The sequence below is a fragment of the Rhopalosiphum maidis genome, chromosome 3 (genome assembly GCF_003676215.2).
Source record: "Rhopalosiphum maidis isolate BTI-1 chromosome 3, ASM367621v3, whole genome shotgun sequence".
NCBI lineage: Eukaryota > Metazoa > Arthropoda > Insecta > Hemiptera > Aphididae > Rhopalosiphum > Rhopalosiphum maidis.
This window is the reverse complement of record NC_040879.1, coordinates 14,795,310-14,818,992: the sequence shown is the minus strand read 5'-3', so window position 1 is coordinate 14,818,992 and position 23,683 is coordinate 14,795,310. Positions and strand designations below refer to the sequence as shown.

Below are 23,683 nucleotides of genomic sequence, written 5' to 3'. Positions count from 1 at the left end.
ATTTAGCACTATGTATATTATAAATAATCGAAAAACGTAGTAATTCATATTATTTTGAAATAAGCAGCGTTGAAATTGGAGAACTGAGTGAGGTTCCTCGGCCCAATGGATGTTATTTGATATTGACTGATAGTGATTAAGGTTACATGTTTATATCAACTAAATTATTAAATCAAGAAATATTTGATATTTTTATTTAAAATCGTTGTATACGAAAAAATAAATACAAATTATTAAGTAATTTGTTACAATTATAGACATAATACTTAAAATATTATTTCAACTTAACGTAGTACCTATTATTATTTTTCAAATTAACCTAAAAAGAAAGTTATTATAATGAACACTTTACCTAATTATAAATTAAGTTGTTAAGTTAATAAGACAATTAGTTACGATAATCGACGGAAAAAAATAACTTTTAACAAATTAAATCTCACCTTTATTACTATACTCATTTTATCAGTATTGATTTGTTATTTGATTACTAATTGTTTAGTTTTTAAATAAACGAAAAATATCTGAGATCATTATTAATATTGAGTTCAGCGTTAAAATGTATAGTTTTATTATTTGGGGTAAGTATAAATACTATAAATTATAATAAATTTATATTTTGATATTTAATATACTATAAACACCTACCGAATTTAACGGTAAAATAGGCACTGAACTAAAGTTCAATGGTTATAGTTTATTGTATAATATTATTAATTAAATTAAATTTCTTTATGTTATTCTGATCACTTACTATTTTATTGTGGTACTTACCAAAATTGTATACGTCCGTAGTTCAATCAAAGAGTATTAATACACTAAATCAAAATTATCAACAGAAATAATATACAAACTTCGGTAACTTAATAATTTGACTTCAATTTAATATACTTCGATTACATTTAGATATCACTACGTTAGTTGCGTATATTATACTTAACTCATTTCTATATAAAGTCTACCATTAAAGAATAAAATCCATTTATTATTCGTTTAGAGTATTTAGACAGTAAAAACCTTTTTGTTTTATTTGTAGAAATTACATTATTTATTTATTATATTTTTATTATTTTAACACTATGTTATCTTTTGTTATAAATAGTATTTCATTTTATGTTTTCAAAAATGTAATAGATTTTAATGCTTTCATTTGAAAAAAAAATAAACTACAACGTATAAAAAAAAAAAAGGAAATAAACGCTCAAAAGAAAACTATATCTTTACTAAGTATAAAAAAAAATAATGAAACAGAAATAATTTAAATCATAAAAATGTTTGTTTGAAAATATTTCCCTTTGGCAAACACACAAAACACACAGTAGTAGGCGTTTATAGAATACACGGGAGCAATCCATTACAAATCACGTATTCTCGTTTACTATAAGTGTTTTCAAACATAGATCTCTCAGACTTTTGTTTTAAAATGTTTACTATGAATCGCACGCACATAAAGATAATGGCGTACTCTTTGTAATAAACAAAAAAGTACTTTTTAAAAACATAAAAAATTAACAAAGGCAGTTGTTAAATGCTATCTAAAATTAGTTCTAAACTCCTAAATGATTTATTAAAAAAATTAACTATTTTACTTTGGAAGAAAACGGACGTTTTGGTGGTTGATCCAAAACGAATTTGAACACGAATATGGGGTCGACATAAAGAATTCATTCGTTGAACAAAACAAGTATATTAGTATAGGTCCAATTCGAAATAGTTTTTGTTTGTTCTTATAATGAGTATAATAATATGATTTTATATCAAAACCAAGATATAGTGTATAGACATCCAAGGGCGTAGCCAGGGAAGTTTAGGGTTCAGACCCCCTCTCGAAATTTTTTCTTGAAATAAGATTGAATATGTTTAAATGCCTATTATATTTAAAACTTGTATAATATAACATATTTATACTCTAAACAGTCTAACCCCCCCAAATATTTTTCTGGCCACGGCCTTGTAGACATCCACATTAAAATACATCAACTAGTTCACTAGTTGTTTTTTTTTTTTTAATGTTCAAATTTCTACGCTTCTCCGGACTATAATATGACAAACTATTCGTTCTTGTTATAAGGCCATTTTTACACCACAGAAATCGTATTAATACGTTTTTCACATTTTAAAATAATATTATATGAATAGACCAGCAGTATACGCGAACTACGCGGCTGGTACATAATATTATGAGTATATTATTATATATTTATACAATATTGTTTAGTGTTGTCTGACCGTAACGATTTTTCATGTCTTCCGGAGGTTTCGTGAGGTTAATTTCATTACGCCTGCGTTCAATTTACTGGTCACGCAGATTTTATAATATTATTGTGTTTGGAAAAAAACACAATACACAATACCATTCGACTAAAGAGCTGTTTTTTTTTTCGCTTACTGTATTGACTGTAATGTTGTACCTATTACGTTATAATATTACGATAGTCAGCAATACGCGCGCGTATTACGATCGCAGCGTATATCCTATACGACACAGTGCGTGGGCGTGCGGCGGCGTAGTTTGAAAATGTTTTGCAGTGTTTTTTTTATGGAACGTGTTAAAATATTTAAATGCTTTTAGTTCGGTTAGAAATCGTTTAATCGGTCTCAAATAATATGGGCACACGTCGTGAGTGTATAGTATCTTAGAGTAGATATATTAATTAGGTACCTCACATTTTCAATGGTGGCCGAGTCAGAAAAAATTACACTATGATTTATAACAACTAACCGGAAGATTTTTTACACTTATGAATTTTATTATTTTGTTTATGCGTTCGTTCATAGATTTTGATTATTTCGACGAGTAATATTTATAAGTATAATTTCTTCTGGATGTATACATATTTCAGTTTTCACGCATCATTCTTCGTCGTGAAGACGGTGAGCAGCACAAGTCTTTTGGATTGTCGCGTTCTTGTGATAACACAGACTTCAAAGAGCATCTTAAAAATCTTATAGCTTTTATAAAATATTTTTGTAAATTTAACGATGCTCCAAGGTAAACTATGAAGCAAAATAACGAAAAGCAGCATATAAGACACATTTTGTTACGTTACGAATAAATTTGTTTTTTTTTTACAAAACTTAAAGAATTCACTAAATGAATTAAACAATAATATGTTGTCAAGAAGATTTTTTTGATTATAATTTATAATAATTCATATTTACAAGTTAAGCCATCTATATATCTTGAAATACAATTGTATATAACAATATTCTATTCGTTTAAGACAAATAATTGACGTCAACTGATAATATTAATAAATATTTTGAATAATTAAATTATTTTTTTGATTAACTAATGTTAATCAACAGATTTATCAGTAATTAATAGGTATTCATTAATTTATAAGTAGGTAATGCTACCAATAAATAAACCGATATTGAAAATACGACCTCCTTATAAAAATATGTTAATAATTGTTAAATTTATTTTTTATTATTGTGTTGTTTTCTGATAAGTTATATTATGGATATTATTTTAGTATATTGAGTATTACTACCTACTATTAAATAGATATTACGTTTTTATTGTATCATTTTATTTTAAGTTTCAACTATATTTTACGTAGTAAGTATAGTTATTATTATGATATAAAATAATTGTTTTTATGATCTATAATTATACATTTACGTGTACTCGTATCCATATATTAAAAAGGGTTAGATACAAAATATTTACAAAAAATAAAAATTAACAATTATCCAATAGAATATAATAGTTTAAACCATATAAAATAACTTTTCAAGAATTTTTCAGTACTTTTCAACCAAGCATAAAGTATAACACATTTTTGTAAATTAACTAATATAAAAGAGAAATAATATTTGAAACATTGTCTAATAGTAAATACCTTCAGTCCCATAAATACTTTATAGATAACTCTGTATATCCCCGTTCGCATCGATTTAGTAATAATAAAAGATATCAAAATCAAATATTTTTCAACGTTTGTTTTGTACTTTATAAAACTCGAAAAAAAATAATTTAGTTAAGGATTTGCTGACATTTGGCTTCCGATCCCTCTAACCACCACTCACTCCAGATAATTATAGGCATCTGTTATATTGCAAGATTTCCTACAATATTAATTATTACATTCTATTATTATCTCATTATCCTGTCACACTGTAAAACCACGTAAACGTTGAGCTTTCGCGTTCATCGCCGTCCGCCGATATACTACCAGTACGCTCACAGTCATACAAAAGATATAAGAATGATGCAAAAACCGAAAAAACATAATATTTTTTTTTTTAAAATAAAATTTATAATATAGATAATTAAACCAATTAGTTAATAAGAATTATTACTGTGCGTTTTATTTCATCCTGTTCCTTCTGGAAGCCTGACATTGTATAAGATATAAGCGTTGGGGACAACGATTTAGAGAACCTACAAACAAGGCGTATCTCGTATGGTCGTCGTGTAAATAATAACCTATAACTTATAACTTATAAGTATATCTATAGTATATCTAGTACATCTAGTACTATCTATAGTAATAAAGTACCTACTGCACATATCAGTGTTATACCTACAGGTTTTATACAATTTATAAAAACTAACATTTTGTTCGATAGAAATTCGCGTTCCTACGTGTTAACGAAACACGTAAAATGTGTTCACTAATGTATCATCCACCATTGTTGTCCGCGAAAACCCTTTTCTATGCTATTGTCACGACACCGTTATCAGTGTGTTTGGTTGCATGCGTTGTTATAAGCGCCTAAAAAACTATGTACTTTCGTTCCGTGTATAATAAAAAAAATATATGATAAATTATACTCAACAATAAAGTCCTTTGACTATTATATACCCATCATGATGTGAAGCTTAAAGGGAGGTAATGTATAACGTAATCGTTATTTGACGAGATCAACGATAAATCAGAGAAATCGATCTTATCAGTTATCCTACAAATAATAGGTATAGACAAGTGAATTCTGTTTTACGAACAATTACGTGAATAATGTGATTATGTAGGTGGCTTAACCGGAAATATTATAATCAAGGTACCTCCTATGTGTTGTAAATTGTAAGTTGTAATTATAAATTTGTAAGCGATGAATCTTCATAAATAATTAATAATCAACATCGTGGATTATTTACAAATTAACCACACTTTACAATCTTATTACGTTTGACTGCGCTTCTTGCATAGACAAAAATGTTCGAATTCATTGCATTCGGGTTAAAACGATTAATATAATCTAATATATTACAACTTATTATTGTGAATTATATAGTTATAAATTAATCGTTATAAAAAAAAACCGGCTTTTCAGCTGGTCAATTTTTAGCATTAATAGTTACACCATTGAAAAATGTATTAATTTATAGCCATTGTAGTTAAAGACTGAAACAATAATAATAATGTAATATATACACCCAACACATTTAAAAATATTGGACTTCATCATTATAACCCACTGTCATAGATGTACTTATTGTGTATTTATATTATTACTTTATAAGTAATGCGGTATGTTGAATAGATTTTCGTCAAAAACGTACATTATTATTATAATAAACTTTGTTCCGTAATTATAAGTCAATGGAACATCAGAGATCGGTCCGATTTAAATAAGGTTGCGGTATAACTAGTTCAATATTAATCTAAATTAATACTAAATTTTTAGTCAAAGTTCAAAGTTTTAAATTCAAGCTTTCAAATTGATGAAAATGTTTTTTTTAATATTTTTAAATTACTAAATGAACAATAATTGATGAAGAATATTATTTTAAATTATCATACCTTCTAGCTGAGCATTTTTATTAATACTTATAGAAAATACTTGAGATAAAAAATTGAGAATTTCAAATGTTTATAATCATTAATGCATCATTTTTGACCTGCGGTTTTAATAGGATCATTCAAATAGTGGTGGTCTAAAAATGGTGTTTTGAAAGTTTCAAAATATTTATTTATACTTATTTATATTTGTAAATTGTATAATATAGTAATATGTATAATATTACAGTACATTAGTATTATACACACGCCACATGCCCTGGAGGTTTTATTTTGTTCTCATAATATTGTGTTCATGACAGTGATTACCTACGTGTGAATTGTAGGTATTCCGATTTTCGCTTACACTCGGTACTCAAGAGTTTTCATGTATGCTATAAGGTCAAGTGACAATGAACTATACTTTATCCACTACAAGCAAGTCCAGCAGGGACTTTCAATATTACGGGCCTTAAAACCGATACCTTATAATGTTATTTGTTGCAGTTGTTTATGTTCTACGCTGTGACTTCTACTACTGCGTCACATATACAGGGCTCCGTCAGCCGAAATGTCATAAAAGATTTTAAAATATTAGAAATTAATCTATTGAATTAAATTAGTTGGTTAGTCATGAAGATAAGGTATCAACTTCAGCTTAAGGGCAATACGTATAAAACTGGTGTACCGACCGTTTTCCTTGCAACGTTGTATATTTCAATGCAATTTGTTAAATTAACAATAAACGCAAGTACATTATTAGTACATAGAAATACCAGAAAATCGTCTTATGATTCAAATTCTTGTTTTCACATTACGTAACGGTGTATAATATTGAGCTACAGGTATTGGATTTTATTGAATTGTTCACTATATAATATAGTGGTAACAACGAGTATAATAAAGGCTTAATAGAGTGTCATAGAACGTGCATAATGGATAAATTTTAAATTGTGATTCAGTTTATTTATATATTATCCCATCGTTTAAATGTAAGATGCGCTAAAGATAGTTTTTTTAAGTGATACACGTCTACTCCTTTGTACCTATAATTTTTGGCTCTATTTATATTTATTTATTATTTCAATTCAATACATTGTCATATACATAAGTAGGTATTTTAATTAGTATCTATTAAAATACCAATAATCTATTTTTCTTGTTTATTTTTTATTACAGTATTATAACAATGCTAAAGTGTGCTGATATCGGGTGCTCGAACTCATATAGAAAAGGGTTTCTTCTTAGAACCGATTAGGAGGAAGTGACTTGTGGTTATCAAAACGAGGAGAGATTGGGACCAAAATAATTACTCATGTTTTTGTAAAGTATATGTTAGATAAAATATTCATCCTATATTGTATTTATTTTTAATTCAATTCAGTATAAAAAATATATAATACACTGTTTTCAGTTAATATAAAGTTTTAAATTATATTAGGTATTTTATATTAGATACAATACACGTATCATTAGAGCCTAAATTAAAAGTTACAATTTTTTCTTATTACAGATTTAATACATTATTTTAAAGATACGTTCTTATATTCCTAGTTAAACTTTATTATTATTATTCATTAAACTTAAAGACTAAAATCAGAAATTTGTTATTAGTCAAGTAAGAATTGTTTTTTTTAAATATCCTTTCATAATCTATTTGTGGAAGTTAGAAATTTCAATAAATGTAAATACAATTTTTGTCAATGTATAGAAAGTACATTGTTGTAAAAAGAATATTTTTAAAATAAAAAAATAATATTTCACCATGTTTGTGACAAAAATACAAAAATTCAATTCCTATTAAATTAGTTTTTTTTTTGATACATTTTTATACAGGACAAAAAAAAAAATTATTGTTTTTAAAAATTATTATATAATGATAATGCCGATAGCGGTAACAAATAAACATTATTTATTGTATAGCTACTTAATTAAAATAAAATATTTTTAACAAATGCGTAAGTTAAATAAAAATAAAAAAAAACAATCTGAGTATCATATAATACCTATTAAATATGAACTACGTATTAATTCATTATGTCTATTAATGGCGGAAAATGTTCTCAATCAGTTCATATGGCGACACTTTTTTTATTAAGGTAAACTAGTGGTAGATAGTAAGTACCCACTGCGTGTAAATAATGTATTGCCGTGCATGCAACAACACTATCAAGTAATCCTTGTCTGTTTTTTAGATTAATATCCTCAAAATGCGTGTACCTAATTTTATTTAGTAATTAGTGAAATACATTTTAAAAACAAAACATTTTCTATTTCATTGCGTGATTATTGTTTACGACGCCGAAAAATTGAACAAAGCAGAAATAGTGTTTAAAAAGTTAAGTTATTTTACAATTAAGATAGCCATCGAAATGTTCGTAATTGCGTACAAAAATTAGTAAAATATATATAAATCGATAGTCCATATCGTTTTCAACGCCCATTTATAAACAACATTTTAATGGGGATTATAATAAAATATTCTTTTGGTGATTGGCGTGAGGGTCAAGGCACGTATACAAGGGGAGGGGGTCAAATTGTGCGGCCGGCGCATATCAATGCGACGTTTTTAGGATTTTTGGGGGATAAAATTAAAAATGAGAAAAAGTTGATCTCAATTAGATTTGACGAGTTCAAATTTGTATTTAGAATTCTTATCGCTTCATTATATCAATCGGTACGTTGGAAATAGAACACGTCTATAATCTTATGTTGCGTGTATGTTAGACAAAGACAGAAAATCACCGTTTCCAATCCCCTTAAATAATATACCTAAATCTAAAAACATGCGTCAAATACGCTGCGTACTGTACGCACGTCTGTCGCTTTGATATGGACCCTTAGTTTTTACAAAACATACACCGATACTGCTGTTTACATACATATTTAATATAGCATATTTATCGCGCAGGTAATATACTACGTGCAATGCTACGACTATTTTATATTATTATCTAATATCAATAATTGTAATATCTATAGTAAATATTGTACGTTATGGGTCATTGTAGTTATTGATGTATTATCTATGTATTATAATATTGTGTTGTGTTTGTGTTAAAAAAGGAAATTTTTTTAAAAATAAAATGTTATGCAACATGGTCGTAAAAAACTAAAAAGAAAATGCTTATAGAATATTGCTTAAATGGAATTCATATTTTGTTATTTTGAATAATTTATAAATATGTACACCGTTTTGAAGATTACTCTACCGTAGTTAAAAAATTTGAGTCAGTAGTGCAACAGCAGGAAGAAGTTTCAGCCAGCTTGTCAAAACTTACGTTTGCTTAACTATAATTAAATACCAGCTATAAAATTTGGCAATATTGAGCATAGAAAGCAACATAGCACAAATAATTGAGTTTAATAACATAATAACTAGGCACATTCATAATAGTACTTAATGAAAAATAGCAGAAAATTATTTTAATGTTCTTTACTTTTACTTTACTTACTTTTATTTTTATATATTGTGATAAAAATATAAACTTTATAAAGTATATATAAGTATTATTTTTGTATTGAATTATAACTTAGAACCACCTTCTATTCTATTATGGAAATGAAAGCAGTCATTGAAAACTAATATTAAATGAATACACTACAATATATTATACAAAATTAAAATGACAAACATGTAGGTATAATCCCTCCTCAAAATATTATCTAAAATAACAATTAATGAATTATGCCTAAAGTTTGTAACTATAAGTTAAATTGTATCATAGTTTATCATAATTTATGACTAATGTCTTATAATCTTATATTGAATGTTGGCATCAAAATGTGATACAAATAAGGTAAATCACGAGCGCAGCAAACGACTTTGTAATACATAGTTGATTCAAACTTCTACAAAATGGCCTTTCGTAAGTGAAGCAGACCCACAGTACTTATATTTAATCCTGGGTCCGCCACTGATACTATACCTAATTATATTATATGAATTTCGTTTCTGTGCGTTTGGGGAATAGATTAAATTATATTGGTTATTGAATTAGACTCATCAAATGATAAAAAATATATCATATTGTACATATTATAATATACCTATGTATAATGTATTAATGTGTATTATAATACGTATTGTGTCCCGGTTTTTCTATGCGATTATACTATAATTATTAATTACGCGTCTCGATTATCTGATATCAGTGTACATAATTATCTAATTCAATAATCAATATGAGTAATATGACTATTAGCTACCGAATAATACTTTGAAACTTATGAAATCCTTATGTATATAATATATATAAAAGAACAAGTTTTTTTTATGTTCCAATTTTGTAACGACACTATATTTAACATTTTTCAAATTTTTTTTTCACAGAGTTGTTCCAAATACCTCGCTGATTTTCATCACGTCACCCGAATTTTCATTTTTTTTTTTGTCTAAGGGGTGGGAGAGGAGGAATTGTATTTAAAGGATACGGTTACAAATTATAATTTTGATTATAGAATCATTTTTAATAATAATATGTGCATAGAACCATTAGAATCATTTGTAAATATTATTTTTATTATTATTATTATTTTTTTTAAAAAATTAATTCAGCTATTAATACAATTTATTTAGCATTTTATTAAATAAAGTAAGATACATTTTTTTTCTTCCTTAGAACACATCAATGTCTTACACATCAATGATTTAAGACTTTCATTTAGAAAAAAATTATATACGGGCGAAACCAGGTAATTCAGGTAGTAAATGTATACGAATACGGTTGGTTATATGTTTCGTTTGTTCGTTGGATCAATAATATTGTATTTTTAATTTTTGCAATTACTCACGTTTTTTTAAAAGAAATTTGATTTTGTAAAAACCTACGCAGTAATACAATATAATCTTACGTGAGCTACGTATAGGTATAAAGAGCTTTTGATTTATTATAAAATATATTTATTATTTAAGTATACAAGTAACTTTAAATATTTAAATTAAACAACATTTTTTAGTTACTTATCTACTTTGTTGATATTTCCTGTACTTAATTTGCATACTACTGTCAAAACGAATAGAAACTAATTATATTACTATTTTTGCCCTCAAATAAATTCGTAGGAAATTTTAAATATTTTATTATTTTTCATTATAATTTTTTACTTAATAAATTAGTTTTATATAAACTGTATTTTTCTTTTTTTTCGTGGGAGGAGTGGTTTAAGTTATGTTATTGGGTGGAGTGCAAAATTATGTTGCCCCGGGGAGTAACTTTTTCTAATGCACCCCGGAACCCGACGAGAATAACGTACATGCAATATAGACAAAGTCGGTCTGCCCCACCCGGCTACACACGACTACTTGGGGGTTGCACGCGGTCTTAGATAATTTTCAATATTCGATTGTGATAACCAAATGGCCAAATATTATAATCACATAGGTATAAGCTTTGACTAAGATATTCCAAATTGTTATAGAACTAATAACTTCTTATTATAGCATTCAATTGTATTCTAATATTCAACTATATGTCTATATGTACTTAAATGTTTCTTGTAATGTAACCATCAGGCTCTCAGTTGTACTCTACACTAAATAAATAATATAGTCTGGTTTATTAAACATATTGTACATATGATTCAAATAAGTTCCGTGCACACAATTAGATAAGTATGAATGAGTATTTTCGAAACTTGCAATTTTAAAATCCAAACTTAAATCATCGACAGACGATAAGCCAACAATATCTGGATCCTTAAGCTAATTAATTAACTAATTAAAACTTGTTTTTTTAAGAAGATATCATTAAATTTATAATTATAAATAAAGATTGAGTTATTTATATAATATGATCGGTCAAAATTTAGATTCCTTTGAAAAAAATTACAACACAATTTTATATTTTTTAAGCTTATACAAAATATTACGACTTTATAATATTCATAACTTATAAAACTTCCTTTAAAATTATAATATTAATAAAATCCCGTGAGATGATTAAGATAATATTTTTGTCTTTAAGTCTTATAATAGGTAGATTGACTCTTATATTAAAGCTATCAACATAAAAGAAAATCTGCTGAATGCAAATTTGCTATGTCCTATGTTGCACGTTAGTACGCGCGCGGAGGCAATGTGGGTACGACATTCATTTGAACATTGCTTAAAACTTATTAAACATATATTAATAAATAATATCTAAGCTTTATTATTGTATTTATTACTATTAGTTAAAACAAGCAATAAGTGGCTAGTAAGATCAATCTTTAGGATTAAGATATTACTCACAACAAAAATAGTGTCACTAGCATACCTTTCTATTTATTATTTTTTATTTTTATTGTTTTTTTACGTTCGTTGTATAATTAGAAAATCAAGTAAAATATATCAATATTTTCAATTTTGCTAGGTAAACAATTTATAAAATTTTATACTATCCTAAAAATCCCGAATTTTGAAATATAAAAAAATTTTTATTGGCACTTATTTGTTCAAACGCCTTGACATGGAATTGATTTCAAGTTATAAAATATTTAATTTAAAATTGTATATTCAATTATATTGGTACAATAGTACAAACATATTGTAATATATTTTTTTATAATGATCATATTTGATAGATGTTTGATTCATATAAATAAATTTGGCTCTAGTTATGACTCGAGACGATAGAAAATTTCGTATTACGGTCAACCACGAGGATGCGTCGAAGGCTGCGATCGGTGGCTCGGCAATAATATGGTAGCGTAAGCGGCGTAGGTGGACACAGCACACTGGTTTTTGCCACGTGCCAAATACATGTAACCGTTGTCACCCCATTTCGAGCTCCACCAGTTTTTCAAAATCCAAGCGTTCTTCGTGTACCCGACCAGCAACATTGCGTGGTTAACGATGCTGGACGAACAGGCTGGGTCGTCGTAAACTCCGGATCTATCAACATAAATAGAAATGTATGATTGTCATTGTTGTATTTTATGATAGATAATATCGATATAGTTGTGATTAATTGTGTTTGGCAATTTAAAAATATTTTCAAATTTAAATACATTGATTTACCATGTTTAGTTTGAATTTTTAAAGTTCACTCATATCCATTTGTTATTTACAACTGTTTAAAACGTTTAGAAGATATAGGTATAACCACTTAGTGGTAGAAATATCTATAGTGACATGTCTAGTGATAGATGTGTATGACACTGAAATCAGTTACTACAATAATTATTTCAACGACGTAGTACTTTCAATGTAGACTTGTTGCGTTGTTAAGAAATGTAGGTGAAAACGGAATTTAAAAATATATTTGTACTGTACACAGGGTTCGTAGTACATATAATATTTTTTATCATTTACTTTATACTGTATAATATATTTATTAAAAGTGTAAAACCGAAAACTGTGTTTGAGTATTGTTGTGCAAGTGACTGAGCGCGGAATTGGTTGTTCTTTGCCCTTTTATAGACATGATATGCCGCCTTTGTGATAGAATTTGGAGATTGCGGCGTTGCTCATCATCAGTATCTTATTTACTAAATAGCCCATATTTGTACAGCTACAATGATTGTGATTATTTTTAAGTCTAAGGGTAATTTAATTAATTGTAATTTTATCTTATAGTTGAATAATTTAGTTCACAATAATATGTATTTGCTTAGTCTACGTTTGTGCAGCTTTACTGATATTTTATAAAAATTTATATAATAATATATAATAATGTATATATCATTACAGTACTTAGTTATATCAATAATCTTCGACGAAAATTGATACCCGTTTTTGGGAATCTGCTTGTGGTAGATTGGATACGGCGTTCAGTATTAAAAGGTATATAATAATGTAATGTAGGTAATACTATATTTTCTGCTTCTCTTTTGAAGTATTTACACACACACCATATATAGTCCTTTTTAGTAAAAAACCGACTGATACGTACTTTTTAATAACATTTTTTTACTATTACAAGATAAGTATAATTTAAGATTAAATGAGGTTTAGCACAAAACAATAAATACGATAAAATATACAATGCAATTTATTAAATCAAAAATGTATATAAAATGTGTATCATTTATCGCAAAGTGGCAGGACGTATCGACATTTTCAAAAGTCTTTGCATAACCTTCACATAAATTAAGTTATGGATCTATAAAAAAAGATACCACTTAAAATGGACATTTAAAAAAAACATTTTTGAAAATTTGAACGCTTATACATAAAAGGAATAACAATTTAAAAATAAACTCGTTCAATTTTACACATTTATTTTTGATGGAGTTTTTATTTCTGCTACACAAAAGTTTAATTAATTATAATATGGCAAATAGATTTCTTGTGTTCATTGTTAGAAATATCAGAAATTATTCTAAGCCATTTGATTTTTATTTAATAACAAACACTAAATTTAACTATTACCTATTCTATATAGGTATTAATCACAAAGCTGGGGATACTAGTCAGGTATGAGTATTCGATAGAGATTAGATTTAATAGAAGTTCTATCAAATCAACGCCCTGAAAAGAGTTTTGTAACGCAGTGAAAAATCCTTCAAAATTCGGATTAAAATCTTAGTTTTACGAATATGAAACATGAAACTAAAAAAAAATATCCCATCAATTGAAATTGATAATTGGATAATGCCTTTTTCTGATTTCAGGACTACAACTGATTTTTAATCGACTATTGAAAGCTAAATTAAAATATGTACCTACTTCTAAGTTTTTTAAAATACGATAACTTAATCACTCGTTTTTCTAATTGATTGCCTATTTTAATAATTTTTAAAATATATTATAACGTTGAAAATAAATTTGTATTAATGATTAATGAGTCAAAAGAAATTTAAAAAAAAATTATAAGTTTACGTGATACTTTTAATAAAGAACTTTGTGTATATCAAAAATCAGATGCTTAAAAATATGTATATAAATATACTTACGAGTACAATTGAAATGTTTTTGGATTTGCATTCACTGATACGCTGATTGGTCCTATAAGCGCCACAGCTACTTTCAGCGCGTGTTCGTCGGATGGTGGCAGTATTGAAATTTTTGAAATTTGAAGTACTGCTCTATATTTTTTGAAATGACACAATGTTTTCTGAAATGAAATTGGTAAAATTAAAAATGTGTTAATAATTTACTTATGGCTAAGTAAAAATACAGCCTAATATTATAATAAGTTATTGTTTAACACATAATTATGTACTATATTTTATGTATTTCTTCACACTAACATTAATTTCTAAAAAAACATAATTCAATAAAAATCAATTAATTTATTTAATTTATATACAGTACACTTATTTTTTATTTAAATCTAAACGAACTAAAGCCGCAGCAAGTATTAATAAGTTTAATTTTTATTAGTTATTTCAAACTTTAATGAAACATCACTTTTTCTCATTTTTATCAATTATTAGATTCATATAACAAAAAAAAAAAAAAATAATAATAATAATAATAATAATAATAATAATAATACAATAATATATTGATACATTTAACGATTCAACTCTAATTTCGGATACAGACTACCCAATGTATTTAGACCAATAAAAAAGAAATGTATTAATTTTAAAAATTAATAACAATATTGTATTTGTATAGAAAATTAGAAACTAAGAAAAATAATATTGATATTTGAATTTAATACTTTCAGTTCACTACTTCTCAAATTCTTGATTATTTTATTACCTAATGAAGTATAATGGATAATAATAATAGTACCTAATAAAAACAGTCAATTTTGAATATAGTTGGTTTAGGCGATAGCAAACAAATAAATCGTTTATAAAATAATACTTTACAAAATTCAAATATTGGAACATAGCCAAAGCTTTTCTTTAGCTTCTGTTATTTACCTCTTATAGTGATGCTTTATACGTAATTTCTGAAAAAAAATAATAACAATTGTTCTCACAAATAAATTGATTTTCAAACTATATTCTGAAATCTAAAAAAAACACTCTTATGTCGACTTTAATCCAGAATTGTGAATAAGTAAAATTATGAGAGCCAAAAGTGACAATCGGTACCAGTTTAGAAGAAATTTAAATAATATGTATAACTGTACATATCCCACACATACACACACACACACACACACATACACAACACAATTATTAAAATTATTGTACAAATTTGTTTTAAAATTAATTTTGAAATCATTTATCTATAAATTCAAAAAATATAAATCAATTTTGTGTGAAGAAATATCAGTAAAAAAAAAAAAAAAAAAAATATTAAAAATAACATCATGGAATTAACATTGAATTTATGCAGTGATATTTAAATAAACAAGTCAAGCGGATTTGACTCAGTGAATTTATAAACAATTATTATATTTTATAATAAGACAATTTCATTCAATAAGGATACAATGGAAAATGTTGCGTAAATTAATGAGTTGAAAAAAATATTTTATAAATCTGCACAAACCAAAATTATATACAACATAAATCAATACTTGGAAATATGGGTAAATGAATTCTTTATCTGTAAAATATACGTCAAGCTTATTTATTTTGTATAAGTTACCTAAAGTACCTAACTGTTAGATTTCAGTAGTATGTTAAACATAACCTAATATAACCATTATATCATATTATTCATATTTAATGTGTCGATTATTTACGGTTATAAATAAATATAAGTTAATTATAAACAATTTGCATATTTAACATTTGTATAAATTAAGTGTTAAGGCATTTAAATATGTATGAGAGGTGGGCACAGTCACGCATAAAAATATTGGACATTTTGGCTACGGCAATATTTTGTCCAGCCTTAGTTTCTTAGGTATATTATGTAAATATATAACTCATAGGTCGATGTAATTGTATTTTTATAAATATTTTTGCGTGTATCATTATACATAAAATTGTATCAATATTATTTTATTAACAGCGAATATAAACAATTAGTTCACAAACGTACTATCTAATAAGATAGAAGGAATGAGTGAACTCCAGAATTTGGTTTTTATTCACTTTGTCTTAAACAAAATGAATATTGACTTTGTTTAAGTTCGCTTGTTTTGGTTTATTATATAGTGCTTCTGCAGGAAAAGTTAGCAAAAAAACTAAATTATTGTTTTACAATAATTAAACATAATTAATTTTAAAAGTTTCTTGAAAAGAAATGTAGTTATGTAATTTATTAATTAAAAGTTTATGATATTTTTCATTTAACTCTAACTTATTGTATTATCTATAATATTATACAAAATTTAATATGCAATTAAACTTTTTATTATTCTTCAATAAATTATTGTCTAATATATTTATTAGCTAGTATTCTAGTGCTATAATCATGAAACAAAATATAAAAATAATTATCTATTTAAAATTTAAAAAATAAAAATACATTAGTATACTGGTGTCTTAGAAATCCTGTATCACCATCATAATTATCCCAATAGAATTTCAGTATATTAAAGTAAAAAACAAATGGTAGGTTATGAATTTATGATTAGACAATATCGATTATAAAAAGTTACATTTTTCCGATAAGCACGCCTCAGAAATATAGTTTTACTAGATTAATGAGGGTTTAAATCGTTATCAAATTTATAGATTTTATGAAACTTAAAATGTAGAGTTCAGGTGCGATACAACATAATATTATGTTCCTAATTAGTGATATAAATATTCCTTAATTGCAATCCCAAAACATTAAAGTTTTCATGATATTATAATTTTACTCGAGATACAATATTATATGATACATTCATAAGAATAATAATAAGAACTATAATAAAAGCATAATAATGTATCATTAATACACTAACTATATTCAAAAAACATAATATATATTATTATAAATCAATTTCAACGTATACAAGTATTAAAAATCATAAACATTCTCATATTATATTAGGTATTGTATTTTATTTTTATATACTTTTTAAAATATAAAATCTTCAGTTAAATTGTAAAATTAAATATGTTATCACTTTTTTTCCTTCACACAGTATAATATATTCAATTAAAATAAAAATAATAATAAATAGGTACATATTTGACTATAAAATAAATTGGTAGGTAATAAAAGAATAACGTGCATATTATGGAAAATATTATTTATGCATAAAAAGTATACAATTTTAGATATAGGTAGATATGCACTTTTTTTTTCTGAAATCAACAAAAAATGCAAAAGTATACATCTAACAAAGAGTTAAAATTATTCAGTTTTTTTTTTTATATTTTTATTTTAAAATGAATTATCAGCATTTTAGAATTGTAAATGGTATTTGACACATAGTTCGCTTTAACATTACAATATAAAAAAAACGAAACCTCAACAGTTTAAACATTTTAATTCACTAGATATTATTATTAGTTTTAACTTTGATAATAGGCCAATTCACTAAATTATTAAACATAACAGAGTTATGTTATGTTTAAATTTTTTAATGTTACATGTCATTTTTTTTAAATTTTGCATTAACATTTTTAACAGTATTATACTTATGTATTTGCATTGTCATTTGCTACATTATAGTAATAAATACTATAAAAATATAGTATAATAATTTTTTCTACTTATTAGATAGGTATATGTGCTTGTTTTATAAATGTATATTAAGTATAATACAATTATGATCTAATTTAAAATATTTAAACTATTTATTCAAACACCTATTAGCTCTAACACTTATCATTAGTAGTAAATTAGTAAATATTTCTGTAAATAAAATTGCATTATACTATACAAATTAAATCCGTTATGATAATTAGTAATAATTAAGAAAGTTAAAATCAAGAAAAATTAGAATTTTTAGTATCAGTAAGTCAGCCTACTTATTAATGGTAATTTTTTTTTAATTTCAAAATAACGTTTTCAAAATGGAGAGAAAAAAATGAAACAATCTATTACACTATGTTGTAATAAAACTATTTTTGAATAAACCAAAATCCGCTAATTATCGTTTTTGTACACTCGTATAATTAGTATTTTTTATCTCTACATGTTTACTAGAAAATAGTTAACAACTATGTTTATCGAATCAAATACACGCCTGTTGTAATTATCAAAGAACACGGAAACGGAAAATAATGAATAATAGTGCCCGAAGAGAAAAGAGCAAACACAACCTTATTGATATGACTATAACTTCATGCAGAGATAAACGCAAAATATCACCTATGACCAAGTGGTGTAACCAGAGAACAAGTAGGTGCATAATATAAGTGCTTTGATAATAAAAACCCAAATCGCTTTGAGATTATAATCAGATTTTTAGAAACTAAAGAGTGACTAAGCGACGTGCCAACGTGAATACGTGATGTTCGTGATTGAGAAATGGTGCTTTGCGCCAATTTTAGTAAATATAATTATTGCCACTAATAAATAGGTACATTTAAATACGTATGTAATCTGCACCAAGATGTAAAAAACAACTCGTTATTCGCGCCAAATCTAAATATTAATTATTCACGATATAAAATGAATTAATGGTTTAATATGTATCAAACTTTCAATTATTTTAAATGTTAGAAATTACCTGATAAATTTACCAAGCTCAAATCAGTTATCTATAGCACATAGAACATGAATGCATAATATTGACTATTAATAGCATAAACAGCTTAATAATTATTTGCCTATAATATTCACGATTTTTATATATTTTATTATTAATAGAAATATTACTCATTTAAGTACGTATACTTACAATTATAATTAGCTTAAATTATTTTTTTTTACTTTATGTAAACAGTTTAATATCTTTTTTGAAATGTATCTATTAAAATTAACTGATCGATCAATGATTTAAAATACATATTGATAACTGATAAGTTAAAAAAGTACAATATAATGTATATAGATACAATTTGTATATGTAAAAGATTTCACAGATTACACAATGTCCTTGTCCTTTTATTTAAATTTATATGGTACAAATAGCCAAAATGAATTTAATTTTTAGCTGCGACTTAAATTACATTACTTTTGTGCAAATTACATAGGTATGCTCATATTTTATAGTTACCTAATCTATTTATATATTATTTTGTTTTTTAAATGTAAATTTTTTGATGAATGGATTTATTTATTACTTTTAAGGACGAAAAAACAATACACGTCTAGTACCTACATCTGATAAAATAACCTACTCATATTGAAATTCCTATCAGACTAAATAGTTACTAGACATTCAAGATAGACACTGAAATCACTGTCATCTATTGTTTATTTTTCCCTTCCGAAGTGATGTAAATTTTTTGTGTAAAGTATTACAGCTTAAAGCATTAAGCTTTTAAAGTGTTTATGTTAAGATAGTTAAATCTTTAAATAATATAATACAAGTAATGAAGTAGTAATAGTAACCACAAAAACACTGAGCAGTGATGCATAAAACATTAAGACTATAGTAACCAATGATCTATACTAAACGGTTATCATTAATTTGTTTATTATTCGTACAACAAACAATTATTATTTGTTCGAAGTCCACTTGTGCGATAGCATTATTCCGAAATTATTAAAAAAAAATTTAGTTTAAAGAAAGTGGCGATATATTACATTTATTAGATACCTATAATTCTCGTACCTATATAGCTGAGTGATAGTTGTTTAGGATCAGTGAGAGCCTCAAATGTATAAGACTTGATTAATAAAAATTATTACAGTTAGTGTAATGTGCTTTATTGGTTGTAGTACAGCTTGTATGTTTATTTTTATTTTCATAATATTTTAAAAAAATAGTATAATTTTGGAAGTTTACCATCCATCGATAAAATAATATAAAAATAATCATTATACAATTCACCTCCGATCCAATAAAAACTAAAACATTTATGACGAAAAGTTAAAAATACTTTTTATTTCTGTGCGGGGCTTGGTCAAACAACCCTATATATGAACATTGTGGCGTATAGAGTAAACAAAAATTGTTTATACATCACTCTGTTGTAATATTATTGCTGTGTTTCCACAAATACGGCCAACCAGGATGATGACAATAATTAAATGTACACGGCGGAGATCAATAGCGGTCTCGCACATTTATCAACAACTAATTTCGGTACATATTGCGTCAAATCCGATTATTTACACTGTTGAGCTCAGAATGAAATTGAATTCAGATTTATGAACAGGGATGGATGGTCCCCGTTATCGAATTTCGTTCACTTCTGGCAGGTAGATATTTTATTAAATTATATGTTTGCAGTGATGGTACATGCACAAATAAATTTATTATCACTCATATACATATCGACAATTATTATTATTTATAATTTTGACTTCCTCCGTAGTGATGACACATCTATCATAGCCATAGGCGTGCGCAGACTCTAAAAGCGGATAGTGTCCATATTTCCATCGGCCTTCTGATGTCTGATCACTGTTTTATAATCCCCTTTTCATACATAGTTTTATATAATTTTAAATACTTTATACTAAACATGTACTAGAAAATTAAAATAAAGTATAATTATCTAACAAATATTAACTATGAATTATATAGTTAGAAATCATAAATATATTTTATGTATTTAGAAAAACATTCGTCTATTACCCATATTATTGAATTCATATATTACTACATTTAAATCTACCTTCGATACCGTTTTTTGTTCTATGAAATGCAGTAATAATGACTTCAAACGTTCATGACCCATTGTAATGCATAATTTGTTTTTACTATGGTTCATTTTGAAAAAACGTGTTCACCCGTAGATACAACTAGTTACATGTATGATTGTAAACATTTTTAAAGTTTTAGAAACACAAGTATATACTGTTGAATTTCCAGTTTTTTTTCAACCTATGAAAAAAACTAATAATGATGATTTTCTTTACCCATTCATAAACAGATTTACTAATAGCACGATTTAGTTGATAATTTTTAAAAATTTCAGTTCAGTAAATAAATCTTCTTCTGAAACCTTAAATGAATTTAATTATTTAGGTACATTGAAGTATAGGGCGCTTCGGTCCATGAAAAATCACAGAGCGTGCCTGGGCACGCTCGGCACGCCCTGTGCGCACGCCTATGATCATAGTGGATATCGATTAAAGTTTTCAACTTCAAACTTGTCATGAAATGCCTAAAATTATGAAGGTCGCCGGTATATCTACCCGCCTATAATATATTATTAAAATAAATAATATTACAATTAGTAGAGATTTTATTGATGACAGGATAATAAATTTAATATTAATATTTTTTGTATATTTTATCATATATATATGCGGCTATATACCTATATGTAGCCTGGTTCTGTAGAATAAATTAAGCGTTCTATGTATACTCGGTTTTTCGCGATTTTTCACAATAGCTATCTTAAAACATCAAAGGTTTATAGCTGTAGGCAACTCCGTCTGAGTGATTTCATTAATTTAATAGGTACCAAAATAACTTATCTAAATAATTTTCTTTCTTATGATTATTTATATACACATTCCAAAGTTTATTTGCTCTTGAACAGGTATCTAAAAAGCAAATTTAAAATTTAAAACTACAACTGATCGATTGAACTTTTTCTTTCGAATTGTACGTTTTAAATTCCAAACGTTTAGGATTTTGAGTGTAGTGCGATTACTATATTTATTTAGATAATGATTTGTGTCTGAAGAAACTTTAGAAGAAAAAAATGTTCTGATTATCAACTTCAATGCAGGTTTCAAGTAGAAAATTGAATTAATTTTGTACTTTTGATAAGATTTTTGAAAAATTCGGATAAACTTAAAAGAAATACGATCATTTTGTTAATATTTTAATGTTACTAAAATAATATCTATTTGATAAGCTCGGTTACCAAAAGTTGGATATTTTTTGCTTAGATCTGTTTTTCAGTGTATACAATCATTTATCATTGAATTCAAATTCGATACATCCATTATAATATAGTGTTTACTCAATGATTAAGTATATCCGACTACATAGACCTTATATTTGAGTATAAGGTTTCTGCTCAATTCCTATACAGAATGTAGGTACTATACAACAGAACGGTTATATTCTATCCCCCTTTTGTTGGTATTGACCACGTACATATTTTTTTTGCCTGATTTATTTTGATATGATATGAATCAACAAAAAAAGTAATATTTTATATTCACTTCGATCCAAGATCACAATAATAATAATTATTTTTAATAATGCAGGTACAGAACTGATTTATTCTGGACCAGCTATAATTAATAACTTGTTAGTTGATTTTAATTCCGTTATCAAATTTGCTATAATAATTCACAAATGTTTTGTTTACCTGCATAATGAATTGAATTGTATTAAAACGTAAATAAATTAAAGTCACTCTACACTGAACTGATAAACGAAAATTATATCGACAACAAATATAGGCTACTCTTATCTGAATGCAACTATTATTGTAACATTTCGCATACCACAACCTATTTAATATTTCATTCATTTTGAGCACTTTCATTTGTTTTATAATAACAAATTATTAAACAGACGTAACCCACTACGGTTTTAAAATTATATAAAACGTGTTAATAAACAAAAAGCCATATCGGATACAAGCACCGGGTGTGTTTGGCACTATTGTCTCGTTTCGCTCACGTTGGCAGAATATTAAATCTGAGAGCAATAATAAATTATCACATTCCAGAAACGATTTTGATTAGAACCCTGTTGAAATTGCTTGCTGGCATTTATTTTTAAAATTTAAACCCTAGAACCGTAATCATAAGTGGTAGTTATATGCTATTTAAGGTTATTAATAGTAGTAATAAATTGGATTAAAATTAAATGGTTCTAAATTTTAAATATCAGATACTTCAATTTGAAAATGGTGATTGTTATATGACTTTACATTGGACGAGTCTTACCGAAACCATTAAAATTTTATAAGTGAAGTAAATACAATTATACAATAATAATAGACAAGTCTAATGCTTACCTATATAATATGTGATTAATAAAAATAATGCTTTAAACTTTGAAATATGATAGAAATAGTACTGCGAATAAAACATAATATGTCAGAATATACATTTCAAAATTTGGAAGAGATGTGAGATTTTTTTTTAATAATTA

The 23,683-nt window shown here is 26.0% G+C and overlaps 1 protein-coding gene across 1 annotated transcript in view; it reads right to left on the bottom strand.

Moving 5' to 3' along the window:
* Nucleotides 1–12,359: 12,359 nt before the first annotated feature.
* Nucleotides 12,360–23,683, bottom strand: part of LOC113559892 (cathepsin L1) — a 40,328-nt gene continuing 29,004 nt past the window's right edge. The window contains exons 7-8 of the mRNA XM_026965675.1: nucleotides 14,604–14,764; nucleotides 12,360–12,600 (exon numbers count right to left, since the gene is read on the bottom strand). Of these exons, the coding sequence (XP_026821476.1) occupies nucleotides 12,360–12,600; nucleotides 14,604–14,764 (402 nt within the window). The remainder of the gene's footprint in view (nucleotides 12,601–14,603; nucleotides 14,765–23,683) is intronic.